At 41.6% G+C, this 19,455-nt stretch overlaps 1 protein-coding gene across 1 annotated transcript in view; it reads right to left on the minus strand.

The window, feature by feature from the left end:
- Positions 1–15,072, minus strand: part of LOC138005003 (collagen triple helix repeat-containing protein 1-like) — a 36,681-nt gene extending 21,609 nt beyond the window's left edge. Inside the window, exons 1-3 of the mRNA XM_068851300.1 lie at positions 15,041–15,072; positions 12,040–12,119; positions 2,584–2,705 (exon numbers count right to left, since the gene is read on the minus strand). Of these exons, the coding sequence (XP_068707401.1) occupies positions 2,584–2,661 (78 nt within the window). The 5' untranslated portion in view covers positions 2,662–2,705; positions 12,040–12,119; positions 15,041–15,072. The remainder of the gene's footprint in view (positions 1–2,583; positions 2,706–12,039; positions 12,120–15,040) is intronic.
- Positions 15,073–19,455: the final 4,383 nt, after the last annotated feature.

Genomic DNA, 19,455 nt, shown 5'->3' on the forward strand with positions numbered 1-19,455 from the left:
GTGCCTTCAGTCTGTGAGCAAACTCGTATCATTGCAATGCATGAAACAAGAGACGTTTTATTCTATGCTTGTTGTAACATGATCTATACCGAGCCTTTTAATCATGGAGACCAGACGCAGGGGCTATGTTCACTGGCGCATTTTCATTCCATTGGGGTCTTTACTATTTCTATGCCTTTCCTCCTATCAGCTTGATAGCCCTTTGCCTTTTTGCGGAAAAACATCAGATAACGGCATCAAAAACTGCTTTTGGTGTCAATTTTGAAGGTGCCTTTGCAAGCACGTATAGTTAGGACGACAACGTATCAAAACTCACCCTGAGCAATCCAGTGTCCTTATCATCATTTATGCTCTTAAAGGTGCACTGTTTCCAACTACGGCTCAATAAACCTGCAGGACCCTGGAGGCCTTGTGGTCCTTGAGGACCAGGGAGACCTTGTCTTCCAGCATCACCTTTGTCGCCCTTCCCTCCCCGTGGACCTTGTTTTCCTTGAGCACCTTCATCACCTTTGCCTCCTGGGGGCCCCCTAGCTCCGGGTACTCCCATGAATCCCGCTTGTCCAGGGATTCCAGGAATCCCGGGAATTCCTGGCATGCCGCATCAAGGGCTGCTGGTACAATAGGTTGGTTCAGTCTCCTTGGGAGCAAGGCAAAGTGTAAAAACAAATTACGGATATCATTTATTCACCACTTTTCCTACTTTCAATTAAAGGTATTATATAGCTTCAAAAACAAAGCAGTTTTTTCACTATCTTTACATTTCCGTTATGTTTTAGTTTTCTTACCTAGTGAACCGACTCAAAGCGTTTTCAAAGGGTAAAAACAAAATCATGGATGCCATTTATTCACCACTATTCTTACGTTCTACTATTATTCAATGAATCTAACTTCTTTGAGGAGGCACTGCGGCCCAGCTGTTAGGGTGCTTGCCTTGAGATCCGGGTTCAAGACACATTCTGTCCACTGGTTGAATTTGTTCCTGGTAGTCCCTGGTTCAACTTCTTAGCTGCGCTTGTAAATAGGAGGCACTGCGGCCCAGTGAATAGAGACAGTGCTTGCCTTGAGATCCGGCCATGCCGGGTTCAAGACATGTTCTGCCGACCATTTGTTGAATTTGTTCAATTTCTTGCCTGCACTTGTGAACAGCCAACTGGTTTGCCTCCGGCCAGGTGGGATTTTTAACAGTTGTTATTGAATGCTGTTCTGTCCTGATTGTGTTTCATTGGCCCATAGCGGGACTTTTCAGTGAAAAGTCCCTATGGGGAGTGGTCAATTAAGTGTGTATTTATTTACTCTTTCTTGGGTTCCACGCTAGCAATTGTTTTTTGAAGAGAGACAAACCGAAGAGAATTACTGCCTATTGGTCTTTTAGACAAAACCTTTTCTCTGATTCTTTGTTAAAGAAATGCGGCCTTGGATTAAAAATAATGACTGATGATGATAAACATATAACAAGTATTTCTAGAGGGGAGCAGTGCTGGCGCAGTGGTGAGAGCACTCGACTCCCACCAATGTGGCTCGGGTTCGATTCCCAAACTCGGCGTCATATGTGGATTGGGTTTTTCTCAATAGTAAACAAAATTTAGTCTAAAGAAACTGTGGTGCTGCGTCGGTGGGAAATTGGCACAGAAATTGATTTTATCAAAGGAGTTGATAAAGGTCTAATAACCAACGTGAAAGATTTGGAAAGCTGACGTTTCAAGCGTTAGCCATTCGTCGGAGCGAAGGGCTAACTTAAACGCTCGAAAAGTCAGCTTTCTCTCAATAGAACACAAAAAAATGGTTGATCCCAATTGAAGTTACGGCGGGAGGCGGATTTGAAGCCAAGACGTGTAATGTTCTCACATTCATCGCTGTTGTATCGCGCTTGATCGACAAAATTGATTTCAAAGTAGGCCGCTCAGGTAGGAAGCTCCTAGAGCAGACAAAGATCAATCGAGGGGTAGTTTTCTCCTGCGAATTCAATCTCTGAACACAGTAATTTGAAGAAGGAAAGTAGAAGGAAAGTCTGTTTGAGCCTTTCGCGTGAAAGAAAAAGGAACATGCATGTTGTATGCCCTACACTGTCAGTTTGTTTGTTATTTATTTATTTATTTGTTTTAGCAGGTTAAAGTTTTGGCAGCTATTTAGCTGATGTGGACCTGCTATACCCACCACCCATACACTTACAAAGGACAGCCACAACACCGGGAATTTCATCCCCTACTCTTCTCGAATAGTGTGTGGGTTCTTTAATATATTCTTTGAATATATTTCTGAGAAGGGGCCTACGGTTTATAGTCCTTATCCAAGAAGACTTGAAAGTCTAACCGTTTGCGGGTGTAATTACAAAGGCAGCACTTTATCCCCAGTTATTTAAAGACCCTGAGTATTGGTCTTGCCGGAGTCGTGCTCGCGACCTCTTGAATGGCAGCCCGGTGCTCAACCAACTGAGCCACCGGTGCGTGACAGGCACGTTGCTAATTGCCATATCTGACCACCATGAAAACTACTAACACTCAAGCAAATTTTAAACGTGGGCACCCAAAGCGTCAAGCAAAGTTGATGATGCCGCTTTGACGCAACTTACTCTGCTTTTCTTACCGTGCCGTTGGTGTTCGAATCATTTCCATTCGCCGCAAAACACAAAGACATCAGAATTGCCAGTGGTAACCAAAACATAATGGCAAGTGGTATACGGATATCGATTGATGACCTGTAAATCCCTGTGGAAGTTAGAATTCAAAGAGTTGAATGACTTAGATGGCGACATGTATTGCAAAAAATGATGCACGTTTCAGCTTTGATGCGGATTTTCTAACCAAGTCGTCCCCATAGACGCGCACAGGTTTTTTGTTCAACGGGAATTGGGCCCACACATGGACAGAGAAAAGCTCTGAGCTAGGTGGGAATTGAACCCATGACCTTCGGGCTAGATGACCGCTGCTCTACCGACTGAGCTTAAAGGTCAGACGGGAGCGAATCGTGGGAACTGAAGCGGCAATGAATATGTACAAGTACAAGGGTTACGTTTTGTTGCAAACATTGGTCGTGTAGCACTTTATATTTCAACAGAATTAACTATTGTAGGGTAAATAAAAAGGGCGAATATAGTGCGTCTGACTTTGTATCTCAGACGGTAGAGCAGCGTTGATCTAGCCATAAGGTTGTGGGTTCAATTCCCACCTTAGCCAGAGTTTTCTTTGTCCTTCGATCTGTGGGCCCAATTCCATGAGTACAAAACAGTACTTCACATTACCCTACAATAGTTAATTCTGTTGAGATTATACTACGCCCTCACTGATGTCAGATATAATTGTGAGACGAGATAGCACATATAATCTAAGAGAGCACAACAAGGTCGTGATCCCCAAATTTTCCTCATATTTTACGTGCGGTTTCATGGGGCACTGTTACCGCCAAAAAACCCCTTTTACCACAGGAAACTGCATTTAGTGCGTGTGACCGACATTTCCCAAGGCAAACTCTCCGTGGTAAATTTCCATGGATACGTCAAAAAGATCAGACGAAGCGCCCATGAAATTAAACGTAGTAAGTTGGAAGAGTGTTTTGATGCCCGAGGTACAAGTGCCAATCACGATTTATTTATTTATTTATTTATTTATTTATTAAGAAAATTTCACCGACTACAGAAAAGTTACTATGAGACGGTGAGGGGGCACGCGAACGGACTCTAGGTCCCAACGAGGCGACCCCCAGATAATTAGATAAATATATATATATATATATAAAGAAAGATAACTAAACTAAATAAATAAATAAATAAATAAAAGCATTAACAACAATTAAGTCTCCCTATTGAACGACAGTTAGGAAAAATAGTTTTCCAGGTTCTAATTCTATCGGTTTCAAAGTCACAATCCAGTTTTTTAAAGTAGTGCTCATATAGCCTAGTTTTAAATAACTTAATATAAGGTGTCTGCCTAATTGACAAAGGTAAATCATTCCATAAGTAAACAATTCTAATAAAATACGAATCCCTGAATAATGATGTGCGAAAACGGAGGAAATGACGAAGATTTAAAGAACTGGCAGCACTTCAAGTGCCGCCAGTAGAAAATATAATAAAGATACTAAGCGGGAAATTAAGTAAACCATTGACGCCCTTGTAGAGAAAAAGAAGATCGCGGCATTCCAACCAGTAAGAAACACATAGCAAATTTAAAGATACTAAGCGAGATTTATAACTAGGGGGAGAATTAGAATCCCGGTGACAACCTAAAATATAGCGTGTAGCACGTCTCTGAACACCTTCAAGTAATTTTAAATCTCTAATGCAAGACTTGTTGACCACCAGCAAGATTCATTGTTAGATGTGTTTGCGTTCCTTTCAAGTTAAGTTTCTTTGCAATGCTTTTTGCGAGTAGGCTTGTATTGGAACCGCTGTCCAACATGGCGAGAACTTCATGTTGGTTTCCATTGCTGTCTTCTATCTTGACCTTTTGCACTGGGCAAATGGCGCATCCCCCACGCACATCTGTTACGAATTGTGCCGAGGTATTCTGTGATTCTTCTGTATCGTTTCTTTCTGGTTCTTGACTCTGGGAGGGGTCGATAACCTGAAGTTGCCTGTTCATCGTGACTCGGTTGTCAGATGCGAGAGATCTATTCTGGTTTCTACCGACATTCCGGTGTCCACTCAATGGTCTTGGGGCCTCACTATGTAAAAAACGATGATGTCGTCTGGTGCATTGGTCACATGTAGTTCCATCGGGCTTCCGACATTCATTAGTGTAATGGGTTCTGAGGCACTTGCGACAACGGTTATGTCTACGCACAACTTCCCACCGTTGGTCAACTGTTAAAGTCCCTTGGAATATTGGGCAGGCTGTGAGCAGGTGTCTTGTTTGACAGCCCAGGGGGCACAATTCTTCAATTCTTCTAGCGGCGCGTTGTTCCGTCCTCTCGAATATTCGCCTTTCTCTACCCGCTCTTGAACGAAGGGTAGCTTCTCTATGCAGCCATGCAAATTGTTTGCATTTTCTTCGCGATGCTCATGAAACATTCATTCGTCCGAATTCTGCGTTATCTTTAGGGTCCAGTTTGGAAAGTAACTGTGACATTACAAACGGAGCTTCACCAGACTTATCTACATTACATCCACTATCATTCATGTCGTTTACAAATGCTACGAAAGTGACTCTGAATCACTTCTTACGGGCTTTTAGTCCGTAATGTCCTTCAAAAGGTCATCCATTAGCTTTCTTTTGTTTCCGAATTCGAGATGAAGGATTTCCCAGGCTTGTTCTATTGTTTTACAAGATTTAACCTGATCTGACCACCAATTCTTTGGCAAGGCTTTCCGAAACCTTTGTAATTGTTCGTCATTGTCTTGATTATATTTCTTCATCCAGTGAGTAAATTCGTGTTTCCACGTATTCGCCGTATGTTCGCCTTTGGCCATCCCATGAGGGCACCGAAAATTTCTCTAAACCATGACTTTTATCATTTGTTTTGCATTCCAATACTTGGACCATTTCTTTTAATGCACTGTTCATTTGACCAATTGCCAATGCTTGGTTTTCCAAGATCTTCCCTTTTTTGGAATACTGCTTTTGATATGTTACGAAACTGGCCGTACATTTCAGATAGATTTCTTTAACTTCGACACCAACTTTTTCATGCGCTTTCACAACCGTTTCACCTTCAGAAATTCCGTTCTCCATGATTTTGTCAGAAATTACTTCTAATTGCTTCTTTACAGTTCTAAATTTCGTTTCTATGCCGTATACAACTTGAAATTCTTCAATGATTTGATTGCAACGTCACGCTTGGCGAGCAATGTGTTAATATCGGCTTTAGGAGGAATATTTAAATCATAATAGCTTCAACTTCCTTGGCGTTCTTCTTGCTTTTATAATCTTCTCACGTTTTGAAACGTATTTCCTGCAAAATGTACTTCTTCATAAAAACAGCATTCGAATAAGCCAAACAAGTAACGATAAACTTCGGGAACTAAATCATTCGACTTCAGTAACTGATTGCCACACCCTAATACTTGTTAAATGTTCCTCCACAGTTCATTAATCTTGACTCGAAAGGTCTTGAAATCTCTTATACACTCCTTAATTCACTTAGTAATTATTGTACCTTTTAAAATATTTAAAGGCGTTTCTTGCAGCCATTGCAGTTTATTTGGAATTCCGGTTTCTTCGCCTCCGTGGCGTAAGTGTCTTGCTGTATCCTTGAAGACGTTAAAACGGGTCGAGTAATCTTCCAGGCCTGGTGCGACGAATACTGAGAAAGATTTTTGACTGATTCGCGAGGCCAATGTAGGAGACGTTTTTGCACTTCAAAAAGTCGTTTATTGTTTCTTCGAGTTTGCGTTGACGAAGTCAAAAATCTTGTCCTGTGTTCTTCTGGCCTGCCCTTGCTTTGAATTTGCCAGAACATTTATATAATTTCAATCTCCACTGGAAATCACACTTAAAAAAAGGAAAAGTTGCTCATTAGCGACTTCTATTCTTCTTTGTTGCTTCAGGTCCTTTTGAATGGGTTTGTTTGTTCTGATAGGGCAAATCACCTTGTTTTGAAACTTTCGTAAAAATCTGGCAGGAGTTTGTTACCGAATAATGCAATTCGCCTTTTTGCACCAGGAACAAAACCATACTTTGTACTTTTCCACTTCGGCTCGCTTGAGTAAGGTAGTAAAACTCTTTTCTGCGCTGGAACTGGTGGTATTTCCAGTCGCAGTCGTCCGCTTCGACTGTGAATCGTTACTGCTAGGGTCAACTCGTCTGTGCTTTGTTGGCGGACAGCTACAAAACGAGCAGTTGTTGATATTATTGCTGTCCACAGGTCTTTCGTATTCCTCACAGTCGCAGTCATTAACAAGGCACTCCTTTCTTTTATGGCCACGACTATCTTTTCCCATGGCCAGAATATAAAATTATAACTTTATACAGTTGTCTCGTGTGTTTTGCAGAAGTGTCTCGTGTGTTTGTGTGAAAATCGCACAGGCTTTCCTATACTCATCGAAAAGACTGGATACGAACTGACAGTTTATTCCACAGGTCTAGCGTTGACTCAACCAAACCTGCGTGAGCAACAATGGCGAAACAAACGGATATTTTAGAGAGTGAAGATGTATTATCGTTGCCACGATTCTCAAAAAACAACGATATCTTGGAAAAGGCAAGAATAAGTGATGTTTTGTCTAAATCTTTGCAAACATCGACAGCAGGGCAGAACCGAGATAAGCTCCTTGGCCTGTTAAACACGACCAAAGGTCACTTGAAACAGCGGAAATTGGAAGGTCTTGTTGCAGTATTAGATAGCCTATTGGTGCCAGCATCATACGAGGAAGAGTTCGTTATGACTGGTCGATCGAAAGGATATCTCTCTTTCGAGTTAGCATTTGACCTGTATGCGGATTTTGTTTATACGAAAGACAGGGAATATGTAACTTTGAAACAACAGAGGAACCAATTTAGAGAAGACCTCCTTCACCCAGAGCACGGTCTGTGTGTTTATATCTTTAGATGCCAAGAAACGTACTTCGTCGTATTACAGAATGATCAAGTCGAGCTATCTGGATTGCTAAATGTAAGTGTTTCTTTAAAAACAAGGCATTAGCAAAAATATGCCGTGTAATCCTAAGTTAAGCAAGGCGATTCCCTTGGTGTAACTAAGAAACTGCCATCAAGATCTCTGCGATTATCATCGTGGATACTCTCAAATAATTGGTTATCATTATGCATTGCCACCAGAAACCCATAAGGGTTGAAACGTGTAACGCGCGTTCACAGCTTCCGAATATTCAGTGCCAACTGATTGGTTGAATGTTTCAGTGCTAAGTACCATATTTGGAAACCCCTCGCTCTTGTTGTTCCAAATATGGTATTTAGCAAATTGAATATTCAGAAGCTCGTTTCCCAGCACACAAGGGGCCGTTACACGTTTCAACCCTTATGGGTTTCTGTTGCCACTCAATAAAAATACTTCAACCTTTTTTTGTAAAGTGAGTCCCCTGGAAAACCTGCTGCCTAGGTGCACCTATGCCATTGAGGTTGACCCAAATACTGCGGATAGGCCCTTAAAAAAATATTTTTTATTAAATAAGGGTACTACGTATTTAAACAATAATGCAAGCGATATAGTTTTTTAAAAATAATATCAAGTTATTCTGTTTTGCAAGGAAATTGCAGATTCTGTAAAGGCAACAACAAAAGAAGAAGCCTCTGTCTCATTTGATTTTGTTCAAGGTCTATTAGAGACACTTGACTCAGAATGGAGCAAAGTGGTAGTTAGAGGACTGTTGTCAAGTTTGTTGTCAGGTAAACATCAGTAACTATATAATTATATACATATAATTATATACATCACACATCCTATATAATGAACACAAACATCTAGTGAACGCGTGAAAGCAGGTGTTCTGTGACCCTCGAAAATCCTCTATCTACAACCTTTATTTATAAGCCTCTGTCTGAGCCTCTTTTCATCCATCTATAAAAACAACAGTTTTTAACTTTTTTTTTTCTGGTAATTATTTTGATGATTATTAACCTGAATTCTTTACTGAAGATCAAAAGTAGCCGAAGAAGGCAAATGTTCTTTTTTATTGTGTGCACGGGCAAGCAATTGTATGATTCTTGGATAAAGCCTACTGTTGCAAATGCTTCCCTAGAAAGGGTGAAATACGTCATAGAAGAATGCAAGAATGCCAAAACAGCCGCCAAGGACATTGTAGTCCTCCGATTAAAGCATAACATTCAGCACTTGAATGAACAAAAGGCTGATCTGGAAAAAGCATGGACAAATAGCTTGTTGTCTGAAGTAAATCGCAAGACGATCGAGGCTAAGCTGTCTGCGGTCAAAGAGCGTTGCCAGCAAAAAACTAATGTACTTTCCGCAGAAGATTCGCCAGCATTTAAAGCTATGGTTGTAAGAGTTGCACAGAATCTAGTCGAACAGAACCGATTGAAAGCCAGGCAAACTGGTGCAGGTCGCCCAAACAAACTAGATGAAGAGACAGTGGAGATGGTAGTTCAAACCCTAGAAAGCGACAGTAGCGCTGAACGACGTCGGCGTGATGCTGTGATGTACTGTGATAGAGGGCGTGTTAAAGAGTCAGACCTACTAGATATCGCAAATTACTATCTGGAGGAACAAGGAAAACCGACTATAAAAAGTTCTAGGACTGTCGCACTTTGGCAGAAACCAAGAAAACAACGTACTAGAGAAGGTCAACGACATCGCCAGGCGGCGAATGGTCGATACATGTTCACATGCAAGAAGCCTGAAAAGATTTTGGAAGACACCCATATTGACACTCATTACCAACGAGCACATGTCAAAATGGTGCGACTGGCGGTATATGGAGTTGCTTCCCCTGCTCGTTCATTTACCCTAGATATCAGCATGGATGACAAGGCAACGCTAAAAGCAGGGACAGATGTTGGGTGGCAGGGAACAAGAGGGGGAGGCATTTTTATGTCCACTGAAAATCCACAGCAGTACAGAGGACATGACTTTGTTGGCATTGAGAATCAGCTTACACCAAGTGCTTTTAGAGTGATGAAGTGGCAGGTAACCGATGTAAATGACAAAGAGTCTTTGGTTCGCACATACGATCAGTCGTTCGTTACAGTTAGGCCTAAAGATAGAGAGATGCTCGGGTCATCTGGAGCTGTTTGGGCGTCTGAGCAGATACGCTTAATTGAAGAACATCCTACTGTTTTCTGCCTCCCATCATCGCTGCCTAGTGATATGGCGATGTTCTTGCTCAAAGTCCAACATCATTGTTTCCTCTATACCTTCTGTACTTCCCTTGACGATGAGGACATCGACCTCCAATCTCTCACTTTATATGAGGAAAAAAGAAAAGATCTCCTCAGTAATGGTCTGCGTGATGCTCTTCTTCATTTCAAGAACACCGGTGTGAATATCACAGAGTTATCTAACGAAATTGAAATGAATGCTTTACTCCTTGGCGTTGAAGACCTCTTGCTCAAATTGACAACATGCAGCATACCAGAGGATTCGAATGAGCTTATGGCCTTATGTGACAGCATTTGTCACAAGGTGAAGACATACCGGAGTCGCCCTATTCCGTATCCTTACATGTTGGAGTTAACTGATAAAGGACCGGGAGCGGGAGTATTCAACCATGAGGTCCAGGATTTGCTTGTGTTGGTTTGTAAGCTGCTCGAGTCCGATCACCGCATGCGCCTTCATAGAGCACCACACGACTCCGCTCAAAATGAGGCAGAAAGAACTAATGCTGCCATCGGCGAAGCTCTCGCGACCGGGCGACCAGTGGAACCATCTGCCGATCCATTTCATGGACTTACGGCCTCTCAAATGGAAAGTATGACCTTAAAAGAGGTTGAAGAACATTGCCTTTCGTGGAAGGTGGGAAATACCTGGAAGTTGGCTAGAGAAGTGTCGGAGAGAATTCATGACGAGCTGGGACCTGGAAAACATGATTTTCTCATCTCTGTTCTCAGTTATCCAAAGGAACAGCAGATTTTGCACTTCTTGGCCAAGTATTTAATTCAATGGAAGAAGGCACCTGTCAACAAGAGGCCCACGATGTGTGGGAATGCCTTATTTCTGAAACTACAGAGGCTGAAGGATGATCAGGTGAGGCAAGGACATTACTACTTAGAATACCTCAAGTTCACGTGCAAGCCAACCTGTGAGTCCTGCGAGCACGAAGGTTGGTCTGCGGGGGTTCCTGGGAATTGGTTCCCTGTTCCTACTCTCAGCAATACTACGCCGCGTACATACATTCCATCTGTTGTGCCAAGAGAGGAAATCGATAGCCTCCTGCCAAGCATCCAAGTTAAGCGATTGTTTGCCACTGGGAGGAGGGTCGACAGCAAAGAGGTGCAGAAATTGTGCGACGACTTTTTGATTGACGTGAATGCCTGTAATCACCTCATAGAGCACCAAAAATTCCTTGCAATGAAAGCAAAAAAACGGGCAACGGAAAGGAACAAACTTCCAGACATTAATTGGTCCGACGAGGTTGAAGTCAACTCGCTGTCTGCAAGTAAACTGAAACTCTACCTAAAGGAACATGGATTACCCGTCAGCGGAGGGAAAGCAGCACTCGTAGCTCGTATTGTAGGTGCTGGGGAAGCTCAAGGTAAAGAAAACCCGGATGAGCAGCAATCTAGCAGTTCCGAAGACCAAGAAGATAATGAACAATCAGACGATTCGGAAATTGACGATTATGAAGAACAAAGTTTCTAGGTGCTCTTCATCCCTGACGACGCAGTGGAATGCGTTGCATTACGGTGAATAAAGGTAGGGGTTAGAGAGGGGGGGGGGGGGGGGGAGGCCCATCATAATTTTGAGAGAACGTGAGGGGGGGTCAGAGCTAATCTTGACGCTGCTGGAGGGGGGACCTATCTCATTTTTCCTTTGATGAAGCTCATTTTTGCGCCCCCCCCCCCCCCCCCCCCTTCCTGATAATTATTGCACAGTCCCTAACGTGTGCGCTGGTTAATACGGTATTCTAAAACCTAAGTGTGAGGCACTTCGGGATAATTTACCATGGGAAATGGCATTTACCAATGTGTATGAAACCGCACTTTTTATGAAAAATTCAATTCGGTGTAGTGGCGCTGTGCAGTGGAATTTTGTTTCGGATTATTTTTATGAATGATTTTAGTTAATTCAAGCAATCCTATTCTCGGTTTTCACATGGCATCACGGCAGCCATGTTGAAGCCCTTAAACAAAGAAACGGTGGCCATGTTGGAGCCCCTAAACAAAGAAACGGCGGCCATGTTGGAGCCCTGACCAAATCCCCCGTGAATTTAACTCTATTATTATGCAACCGTTTTCTTTTGTTTTCGTTGAAAATCATGGCTGTTGATCACGTGAGTGAAAACCAACAATAAAAACTTCAGATCCGACCCTTTAATCGTGTAGCTTAGCTTTAACGCAACAGTTTATAAATTTAGTCAGTACCTAAGAAAATGTCACATTTTGAATTTTAGATTACGAATTTTATCTGCATCCCTTATCTGTATATATCCTATGTTTCCAACATAGGTAGTTTTAGTTTTTATTTCCGGTACTGTACCTTTATTATAGTGAGCACCCCACGAGCATGTGTCTGTAATGTTGATCGTGTATTCATAAGAGATCTTGATCTCAAGAGCCCTAAATTATTGAAAGTCGAAGAAAACGATTTATGGTTGCTGCCGGAATGTGTGCTGAAGAGAATGGCAAGAAAAGGAATAAATGAGGGCCGCCCCGAGCGTGCAGTACCATTGCTTTATCTCTTGAAACCAAAAGTACTGTTTTGGGGCATTGCTTCAGTGCCTAAGCCATCGTTGTTGTTTGAATTCGGCATTGTCACAACCCCGAATTTATGACAAATCTTTTGCTTCTTGATCTTGTCTTCCCCACCGGTTTTTCCTTTGACATGGTAGACACAAGTTTGAATTAATGCCTGCCTTACAAGGAAGTAGCCAAGGATAGCCGTGGTTGAATGTTTTAAGAGTTCAATTCTGTTCTTCAGACAAATAAGCTCTTCGCAATATCTCCGAATAAGACAATAAAATCATTTTTACATTCGAAACGATGCAATACAAAATGATCAAACAATGTCAAAAAACATTCAAATCTCAAAAAATTCGTACGATGTCTTAAGGCCTGGCCAAACGCTCGCAACATTTCAATGCAAAATCTTGCAACATTGTTAAGCACAACATGTTGCACACGTTTGACCACCCTGATCCGATATGTTGCATCAACAGTTGGATGATGTTGGATCAAATTTGAAAACGGTCAAAATATTCGTGCAACATTTTGGATTTTGCATGATGTTGTCCTCGTTTGGCCACGTTCAAGCAACATTGTTGCTCTAGAGTATGCGCGTTAGGTCCACTTCTTGCGCGCCAGGGGCCTGGGGCACATGAACATTGACATGTTGCGTTGAAAATGACGAAAGTGTTGCGTGCGTTTGGCCACCCCGTTCAACACATGTCGCAACATCATGCAACAATATTGCAAGATGTTGCGTTGAAATGTTGGGAGCGTTTGGCCAGGCCTTTATTCACGTTACTCCTTCAAGCCATACGTCATTGTACTAATTCATGCCAGTAAATTAGATGACTACTCCTCAGCGCTAGGGTAACCCGATCGGCGTTGTAAAAATGTTTAAAGAGGCAATAAACTAACAATAGGATTTTCTTTCCTTCTTGTATACAGGCCCTAAGATGTTTGCGTTGTAATTCTGGCATTTGAGATTTTCCCCCCACATAGTACGTTGCTGAGTATAGCCAAAAATTGGACAATTATCCCTTAGCAACCGATCGCAAAGAAGGTATAGATGACACAATCAAATCAAATAAAATTAAATGTACTTAAAACAAAAACATTGAAGATGTTATTTGCCTCAAACTTCTACCTCTCGTCTTTGAGTTTAATTTTAAAATATTTATAATAAAGTTTCGATATAACAAACACTCTGAATGGTCGGGGAAAAGCCGCGTGATTTATGTCAGTACAGATGCATGGCTGACGCCACTCGTGGGGTTCGGAAAATAAAGTTTTCCGAAGTTTTTAGCCGAATGCGTGAGGAAATTAAGAAATCATTTATTATAAAACAAATAAAGAAGCCTCGCCTGTGATCTGTTCTGTTGTAAAGTACTTAGGAAGCGGATAGAGCACTCAACAAGTATAGGGAAAACACGCTACTCTGTCTCTTGTTTCCTCTACACTTCTTTCGTGCTCTATTCACTTCCTAAGTGCTTTACAACAGAACAGATGTCAGGGGAGGCTTTTTTATTTGTTAAATATTAAGTTACTCCTCTAAGTTGAGTAATGGAATTGAATACGGTTCCACCTTTCAAGTTCACTGTTTAATTTCCCGAAGCAAAGCATTCCATAATTACTCGTTCTTTCCAAGGAAAACACCCGATGTTAAATTTTGGCTTCGTCTCTTTTCTTTTTTTTTTTTTTTTTTGCTTCCAGTCACAAAATCGCAACTCAAGCTAGTAAGGCGCATTCGCCAAGTCAACCAAAGCGCAGACGTGGCATGATTGTGCAATGGCTGATTCTTCTTGTGTAGTGAACGTGTAAAGTTTAAGCCAAGGTGCAAACGTGGCATTGAACGAAAATGGCGTAGTTGAAATTAAGCCCGAATATGGTGTTTAATACGCTCAACCACATAAAAATTCCCACACCGTTCGCCGTAGACCCACACTAAAAGATGCCAAGCGTTTTCGGAACGGGTTGGTCCCCGAACTTTAGAAGAGATCACTTTGCGAGCCAACATTTATGAGTGAACATAGCGAGAATCGTCGCCATTACTCTAACCTAAATAATAAATAATAATCTAGCCAATATCTCTACTGTATTTCTTTTTCTTTGTTAAGATTTCATTTGATGTTCGACATTAGGAAAGCCGAAGTTTACATAGATATGCGACTAGTTTACCAAGTAAATTCTAAATTAATAGTTGCACATCCTTTTGTCACTGACAAAAGAATGCTGAGGATCTATGCACCCATACTGAATATATTCAACATGATTGAAGCCGTGTTCAAATTCTACGCAAACTTAAAAATTGAATAATTGTGCCTTGATCATTGAAACGCAAACTGAACTTTTGACTTTTAGGTCCGTACGCAGCTATTACAACGGCTCCCGTCACATCAGCACTTTGAAAAAAGAGTTAAGAAATGACTTCAAAATTTGTAAAATGCTCCTCAAATTAATACATAGTGTTTACTGCATGTGCCTGGTGATAAATAGTCTGATTTAAGTTTGTGACGTGTTCGATCGAGTGGTTTCAAAATTCTGACAGAACAAAGAGAATACTGTAGCGCTTTAAAAACTTGCGCCACATGCAATTTTCAGTTTTGTGAATCGCACACGTAGTCACCCATCTTTATTCACGAAAATGTCATTGTCCTTTGTGCACGAATTTTTTGCTTTTCTTTTTGTGCAGGAAAAGTTACTTTTTTAGCTTTAACATGAAATTCTTCGCGGAAACAACTGCTTCAAAAAAGTTAAAGTTGTCAGTAAGGACCTTTAGATTTATACGTAGCTCAGATGATACAAGAAAAACCCACCCTTGCTGTACGTAGGCTTGTGTTTCAATACACCTGAGAAACCCTCTTCTTCTCTGTGATGAATAAAGTGATCGATTTTGTCTGGTCTTAGCTCTTAATCAGTAAGCATAATTTACACAAAAAGAAAACGAGTAACAAAAAACCATCTCCTATTGGGTGAATTATCTCTGGGTTGTGACTACTTTTGTCCTTGTTGATTTTTGAAACTCTTAGGCCCCGGTTCAAACGTCGCATTTCACATGTGCCGAATAAAACTCGAGAGTTAACTGCATGTGAAATGCGACGTTCGAATAAATTAAATTCAACAGTTTAGAGTTAAATTCGACTTCAGTCGAATCTGCGACTGAAACAGTCGAATATTCGGCTTAAGTGCGACGTTTGATTCAGACGTCGCATTTGACATGTGCCAAATATAATGCATAAATTATAGTAAATTATTACGATTCCTTTAGCAACCATAATCCGTAAATGCCATGCGCAGAAGAGTCTAAACAGCAATTTTAAAAATGGCGGGAGGCGAAGGAATGTGCAGTTCGTGCTCTTCAAAAACAAAATATACTTGTTTGACGTGCAGCAATTATTATTGTATGAGGTGCTCGGTGTTTGAAAATGAAGAGCTGAGGACACTCCTGGGTGGAAAGAGGGAAAATCTGTGGCATATTGTGAGACTTGCTTCAATGAAACGATGAAAAGGCGCGAGTCGAGTGAAGACCAAGATGACGCTATTGGCATTTTGGATACAGCCTGTCCAAGTGGAGACTGGGAATATTGAAGGCGAACGGAGTTAAATTCGATGTTTGAATCAAATGCCGCATTTAATTGTTGTAAAAGTCACTGCTTACGAGCCAGAAGGCCCATCAGGCCGGCGCTTATCTCCGGTTCCCGTAGCATGAAGCGACTAGGAGTATTTCTACTCCCCCCTGGATGGGATGCAGGGTTACCCCCAGCGTTACGACGGTACCCATTTATACACCTGGGTGGAGAGAGGCACCGTGAGAGTAAAGTGTCTTGCCCAAGACCACAACACAAAGTCCCCGGCCAGGACTCGAACCCGGACCACTCGATCCGGAGTCGAGCGCACTAACCATGAGGCCACCGCGCCTCCCACATTTAATTGTTTTAGTCGACTAAAATAGGAGTTATATTATTCGGCACATGTGAAATGCGACGTTTGAACCGGGCCTTAATTAACTTTTTAAAAGCGGTTTGGCATTTACGCATTGTTTACGTGAACGCATGCATGCACTCAAGGTGAAATGAGACAAACGCTGTTATTGGTCACACTGGCGTTTTATCCAAGTTATGTTATAAGAGGTGTCCAGTGCACCTGAATACGCATTGGTTGCGGTCGCATTAGGGAGTTAAAACTAGTGTTACATCAAGTTCTACTGTTCAGTGTTCTCCTAGGGATTCAAAACATCAGAAAGGCTGCGGTCGTATTTGAGAGTTGACACTAGAGTGGTGTTGACACTACACTGTTTCTCTCAAGTGTGATCGCAACCATTGCCTCCTTTTGTCGGTAATGCACTATGGCATCGAAACGTCGATTTTTTGTCCGTAAATCCTTGGTGTCAGTACGTGGTGGCAGGATAGATCTGCAAGGCGTGCATGTCGTTACTGCTGAACAGCTTGAAATCCAGGCTCGGCATTCGATCAAAAGCGCCAAAACACAAAAGGGAAGAAATGAATCACAAATTGAAAGTTTTGATAACCTTTATGGTTTTGGGTTCTCCTGAAGCGTCTTCTTGTTGAAAATCGAAAGTTATATCTTTCCTGCTTGGTAACGTAAACAACAACTTAATAATAAATTGCCTTTTTTGGGGTAAATTACACGGTGTCCGCAACAAGGCAGGTTGGAGTTCCAGAAAAATCATTCGTTAGGATAACCAGGTTATAACTCCAATTTCCTTTTCCTTGCAAAGTTTTCTTCTTGTTGATAGAAAAAAAATTGACAACAGGCTACATTTTCGATAAAGGTCTCAAAAATACAAGTGACGAACAAAAATGGCTAGGAAATAATCGAATCATAAATCGAAAGTTTTAACTACCTTTATGATATTGGGTTCTCCTGAAGGGTTTTCTTTTTGGAATCCAAAGTTTGGTAATGTAAACAACAAGTTAAGAATAGAGTCCTAGAAATAATTTGCCTTTCTTGGTAATTCGATCAGTCAAATGAAACATGGAATGTGTGTCCACAACATTCCAGAAAAATCATGGAACAGGATAAAAAGAATAGAATTTCAATTCTTTTCCTTTCCTTAAAGTAAGACCATCCTCCTATTCTTTTTTTTTTTTTTTTTTTTTTTTTTTTTGGGAATGGTCGAATGCGTTTCCTTATATTAATATTGGGTCGGTCGGTCGGTCAGATTGAAAAAAAAAAACCCTAAAAAAATTACGAGACAAGTTTCGGAATAGGAGGCCTGGTACCCCAGCATCATTGCTGTGGAACCTGGAAACAACAAATCGATATGGAAGAAAAGTTGGTTGATGTTATTGTAGAATTAAGACGTGGTTTTCTCTATGCTGTTACCATGCTCATTTTTCAGATTCAAAGAATTATTTACAGTGAAAAATGGTTTAACTACGTCGTTACTTTTTTTTTGTTTGAAAATGCCAAAAATTTGGGTCGTTCGGACGATGCCAAAAAGAGATAAAAAAGAGGATGGCCTAAGATTCACAAAAAATTGAAAATAGTTCACTGTCTGGAAGTGTGTACCTAGACCAAACGACAACCGAAAAATAACAACTCCTTTACGTTTTTTTAAATCACTGAATTTAAGTGTTTTAATTAGAAGTTAACTAAAATTCGAAACAGCGAATGAAAAGCTCCTTTTTTGAGCGTGTGAGCGGAATAACCTGGCAAAGGCGCGGGGCTTGCGTGGTATAATATTACGTCATTCTTCGGCTTTGTACGACTGCGGTCTGAAATTTCGCAGAAAAATATCATAAACGACAGACCACCGGCCGCCGCAAACCTAATAGGGAATTTAAGCAACGACAACGGTGACGGCAACGAGAACGTAACAAATGTGCGTATTTAGCGGGCAAAAACAATACCTTTGCACGCCCTGCACGTGCGTGTTTCACTTTTGTCCATTTCTTTGCCGTCGTCAGCAAAACAACAATATGAAATAGCCAAATTTGAGGTTTTTTGAAGAACGTCAGCGCTTGAGGAGGAATTTTCATTTTTTCTCCCATAAATGAAACGCCCTTCCGATCAGTGTCATTCTTGAGGAGCTAGCACACACTTGTCATATTAAAAAGGTCGTCGCCGTCGTCGTCCTCGTTTCGTAAAGCCCGCCGCACACGGTGAGGAAAGAGCTGAGCAAACTGCCTCGCGAGGCGGTTTGCTCAGCCGTTTTCTCACCGTGTGCGGGGGACTTTTGGTGAGAAATTGGCCTCGCGAGGCCGTGAGGAAAAAATCAAACATGTTTGATATTATTCGCCTCGCGAGGCAAATTCCTCATTGTGTGCGGCCATCGTGAGAATGGAGTTGAGCTTGGTCAATGAAGCATCCAATAAAAATACATGGCATTCTCACGTGACGTCGGAATTTCTTCCTCCGACACCATCCTGAACCGCTGGAGTCACGTGAGTATGCCATGTATTTTTTTATTGGATGCTTGATTAAAGCAAGCTCAGCTCGATTCTCACGATGGCCGCACACATTGAGAAATTTGTTTCGCGAGGCCAAAAACATCAAACATGTTTGATTTTATCCTCACGGCCTCGTGAGGCGAATTTCTCACCACAATTTCCCCGCACACGTGAGGAAACTGCTGATCAAACCGCCTCGCGAGGCAGTTTGCTCAGCTCTTTCCTCAAGTGTGCGGCGGGCTTAAGCTCCCTAATAGTTGAGGGCAGGCGGTGTTGGACACGACTCGCAAAGCATGCTGGGTGAAATTTTCGATTACTCTTATTTTCGTCTGATCACCGGACGGTAAACATCTCTGTCGGGTGAGAAGATATGGGGGATTTCCGAAAAAAATGAATTTGAGTGAATGCATGCCAGAAAAATATATTTCATCATTCTGTTTTGATTTACGTAATGTATGATTTAAAAAAGACCAGGAGCCCATGAGTAGGGCAAGCAATTCCCACACACGGAATGTTTCAGACCAATCTATTTTTGGACAACCTTTGCCGCAGAACAGCAAAGTCACTTCCGGTTCGGTGATGCTTTGACGTCAAGTTATTTTCCTGTGATTGGTCATCGGGCTCTGCGGGTTAGGGCTAGTCTCATTCGCGGGAAATTCAATCTAAAAATAAATCAGTCTGTGAAAACGCAGATAAAGAATTATATGGGAGGTTCTCGTTCCTACTTACAGGCTCCTGAAAATACTAATTAAAAAATCTTAATAAAATTGTTGCTAAGGTTATTTTCTTGCAGGGAGAAGGAAATTCAGTACGTGGTT

This window comes from Montipora foliosa, chromosome 1, assembly GCF_036669935.1.
Source record: "Montipora foliosa isolate CH-2021 chromosome 1, ASM3666993v2, whole genome shotgun sequence".
Lineage (NCBI taxonomy): Eukaryota > Metazoa > Cnidaria > Anthozoa > Scleractinia > Acroporidae > Montipora > Montipora foliosa.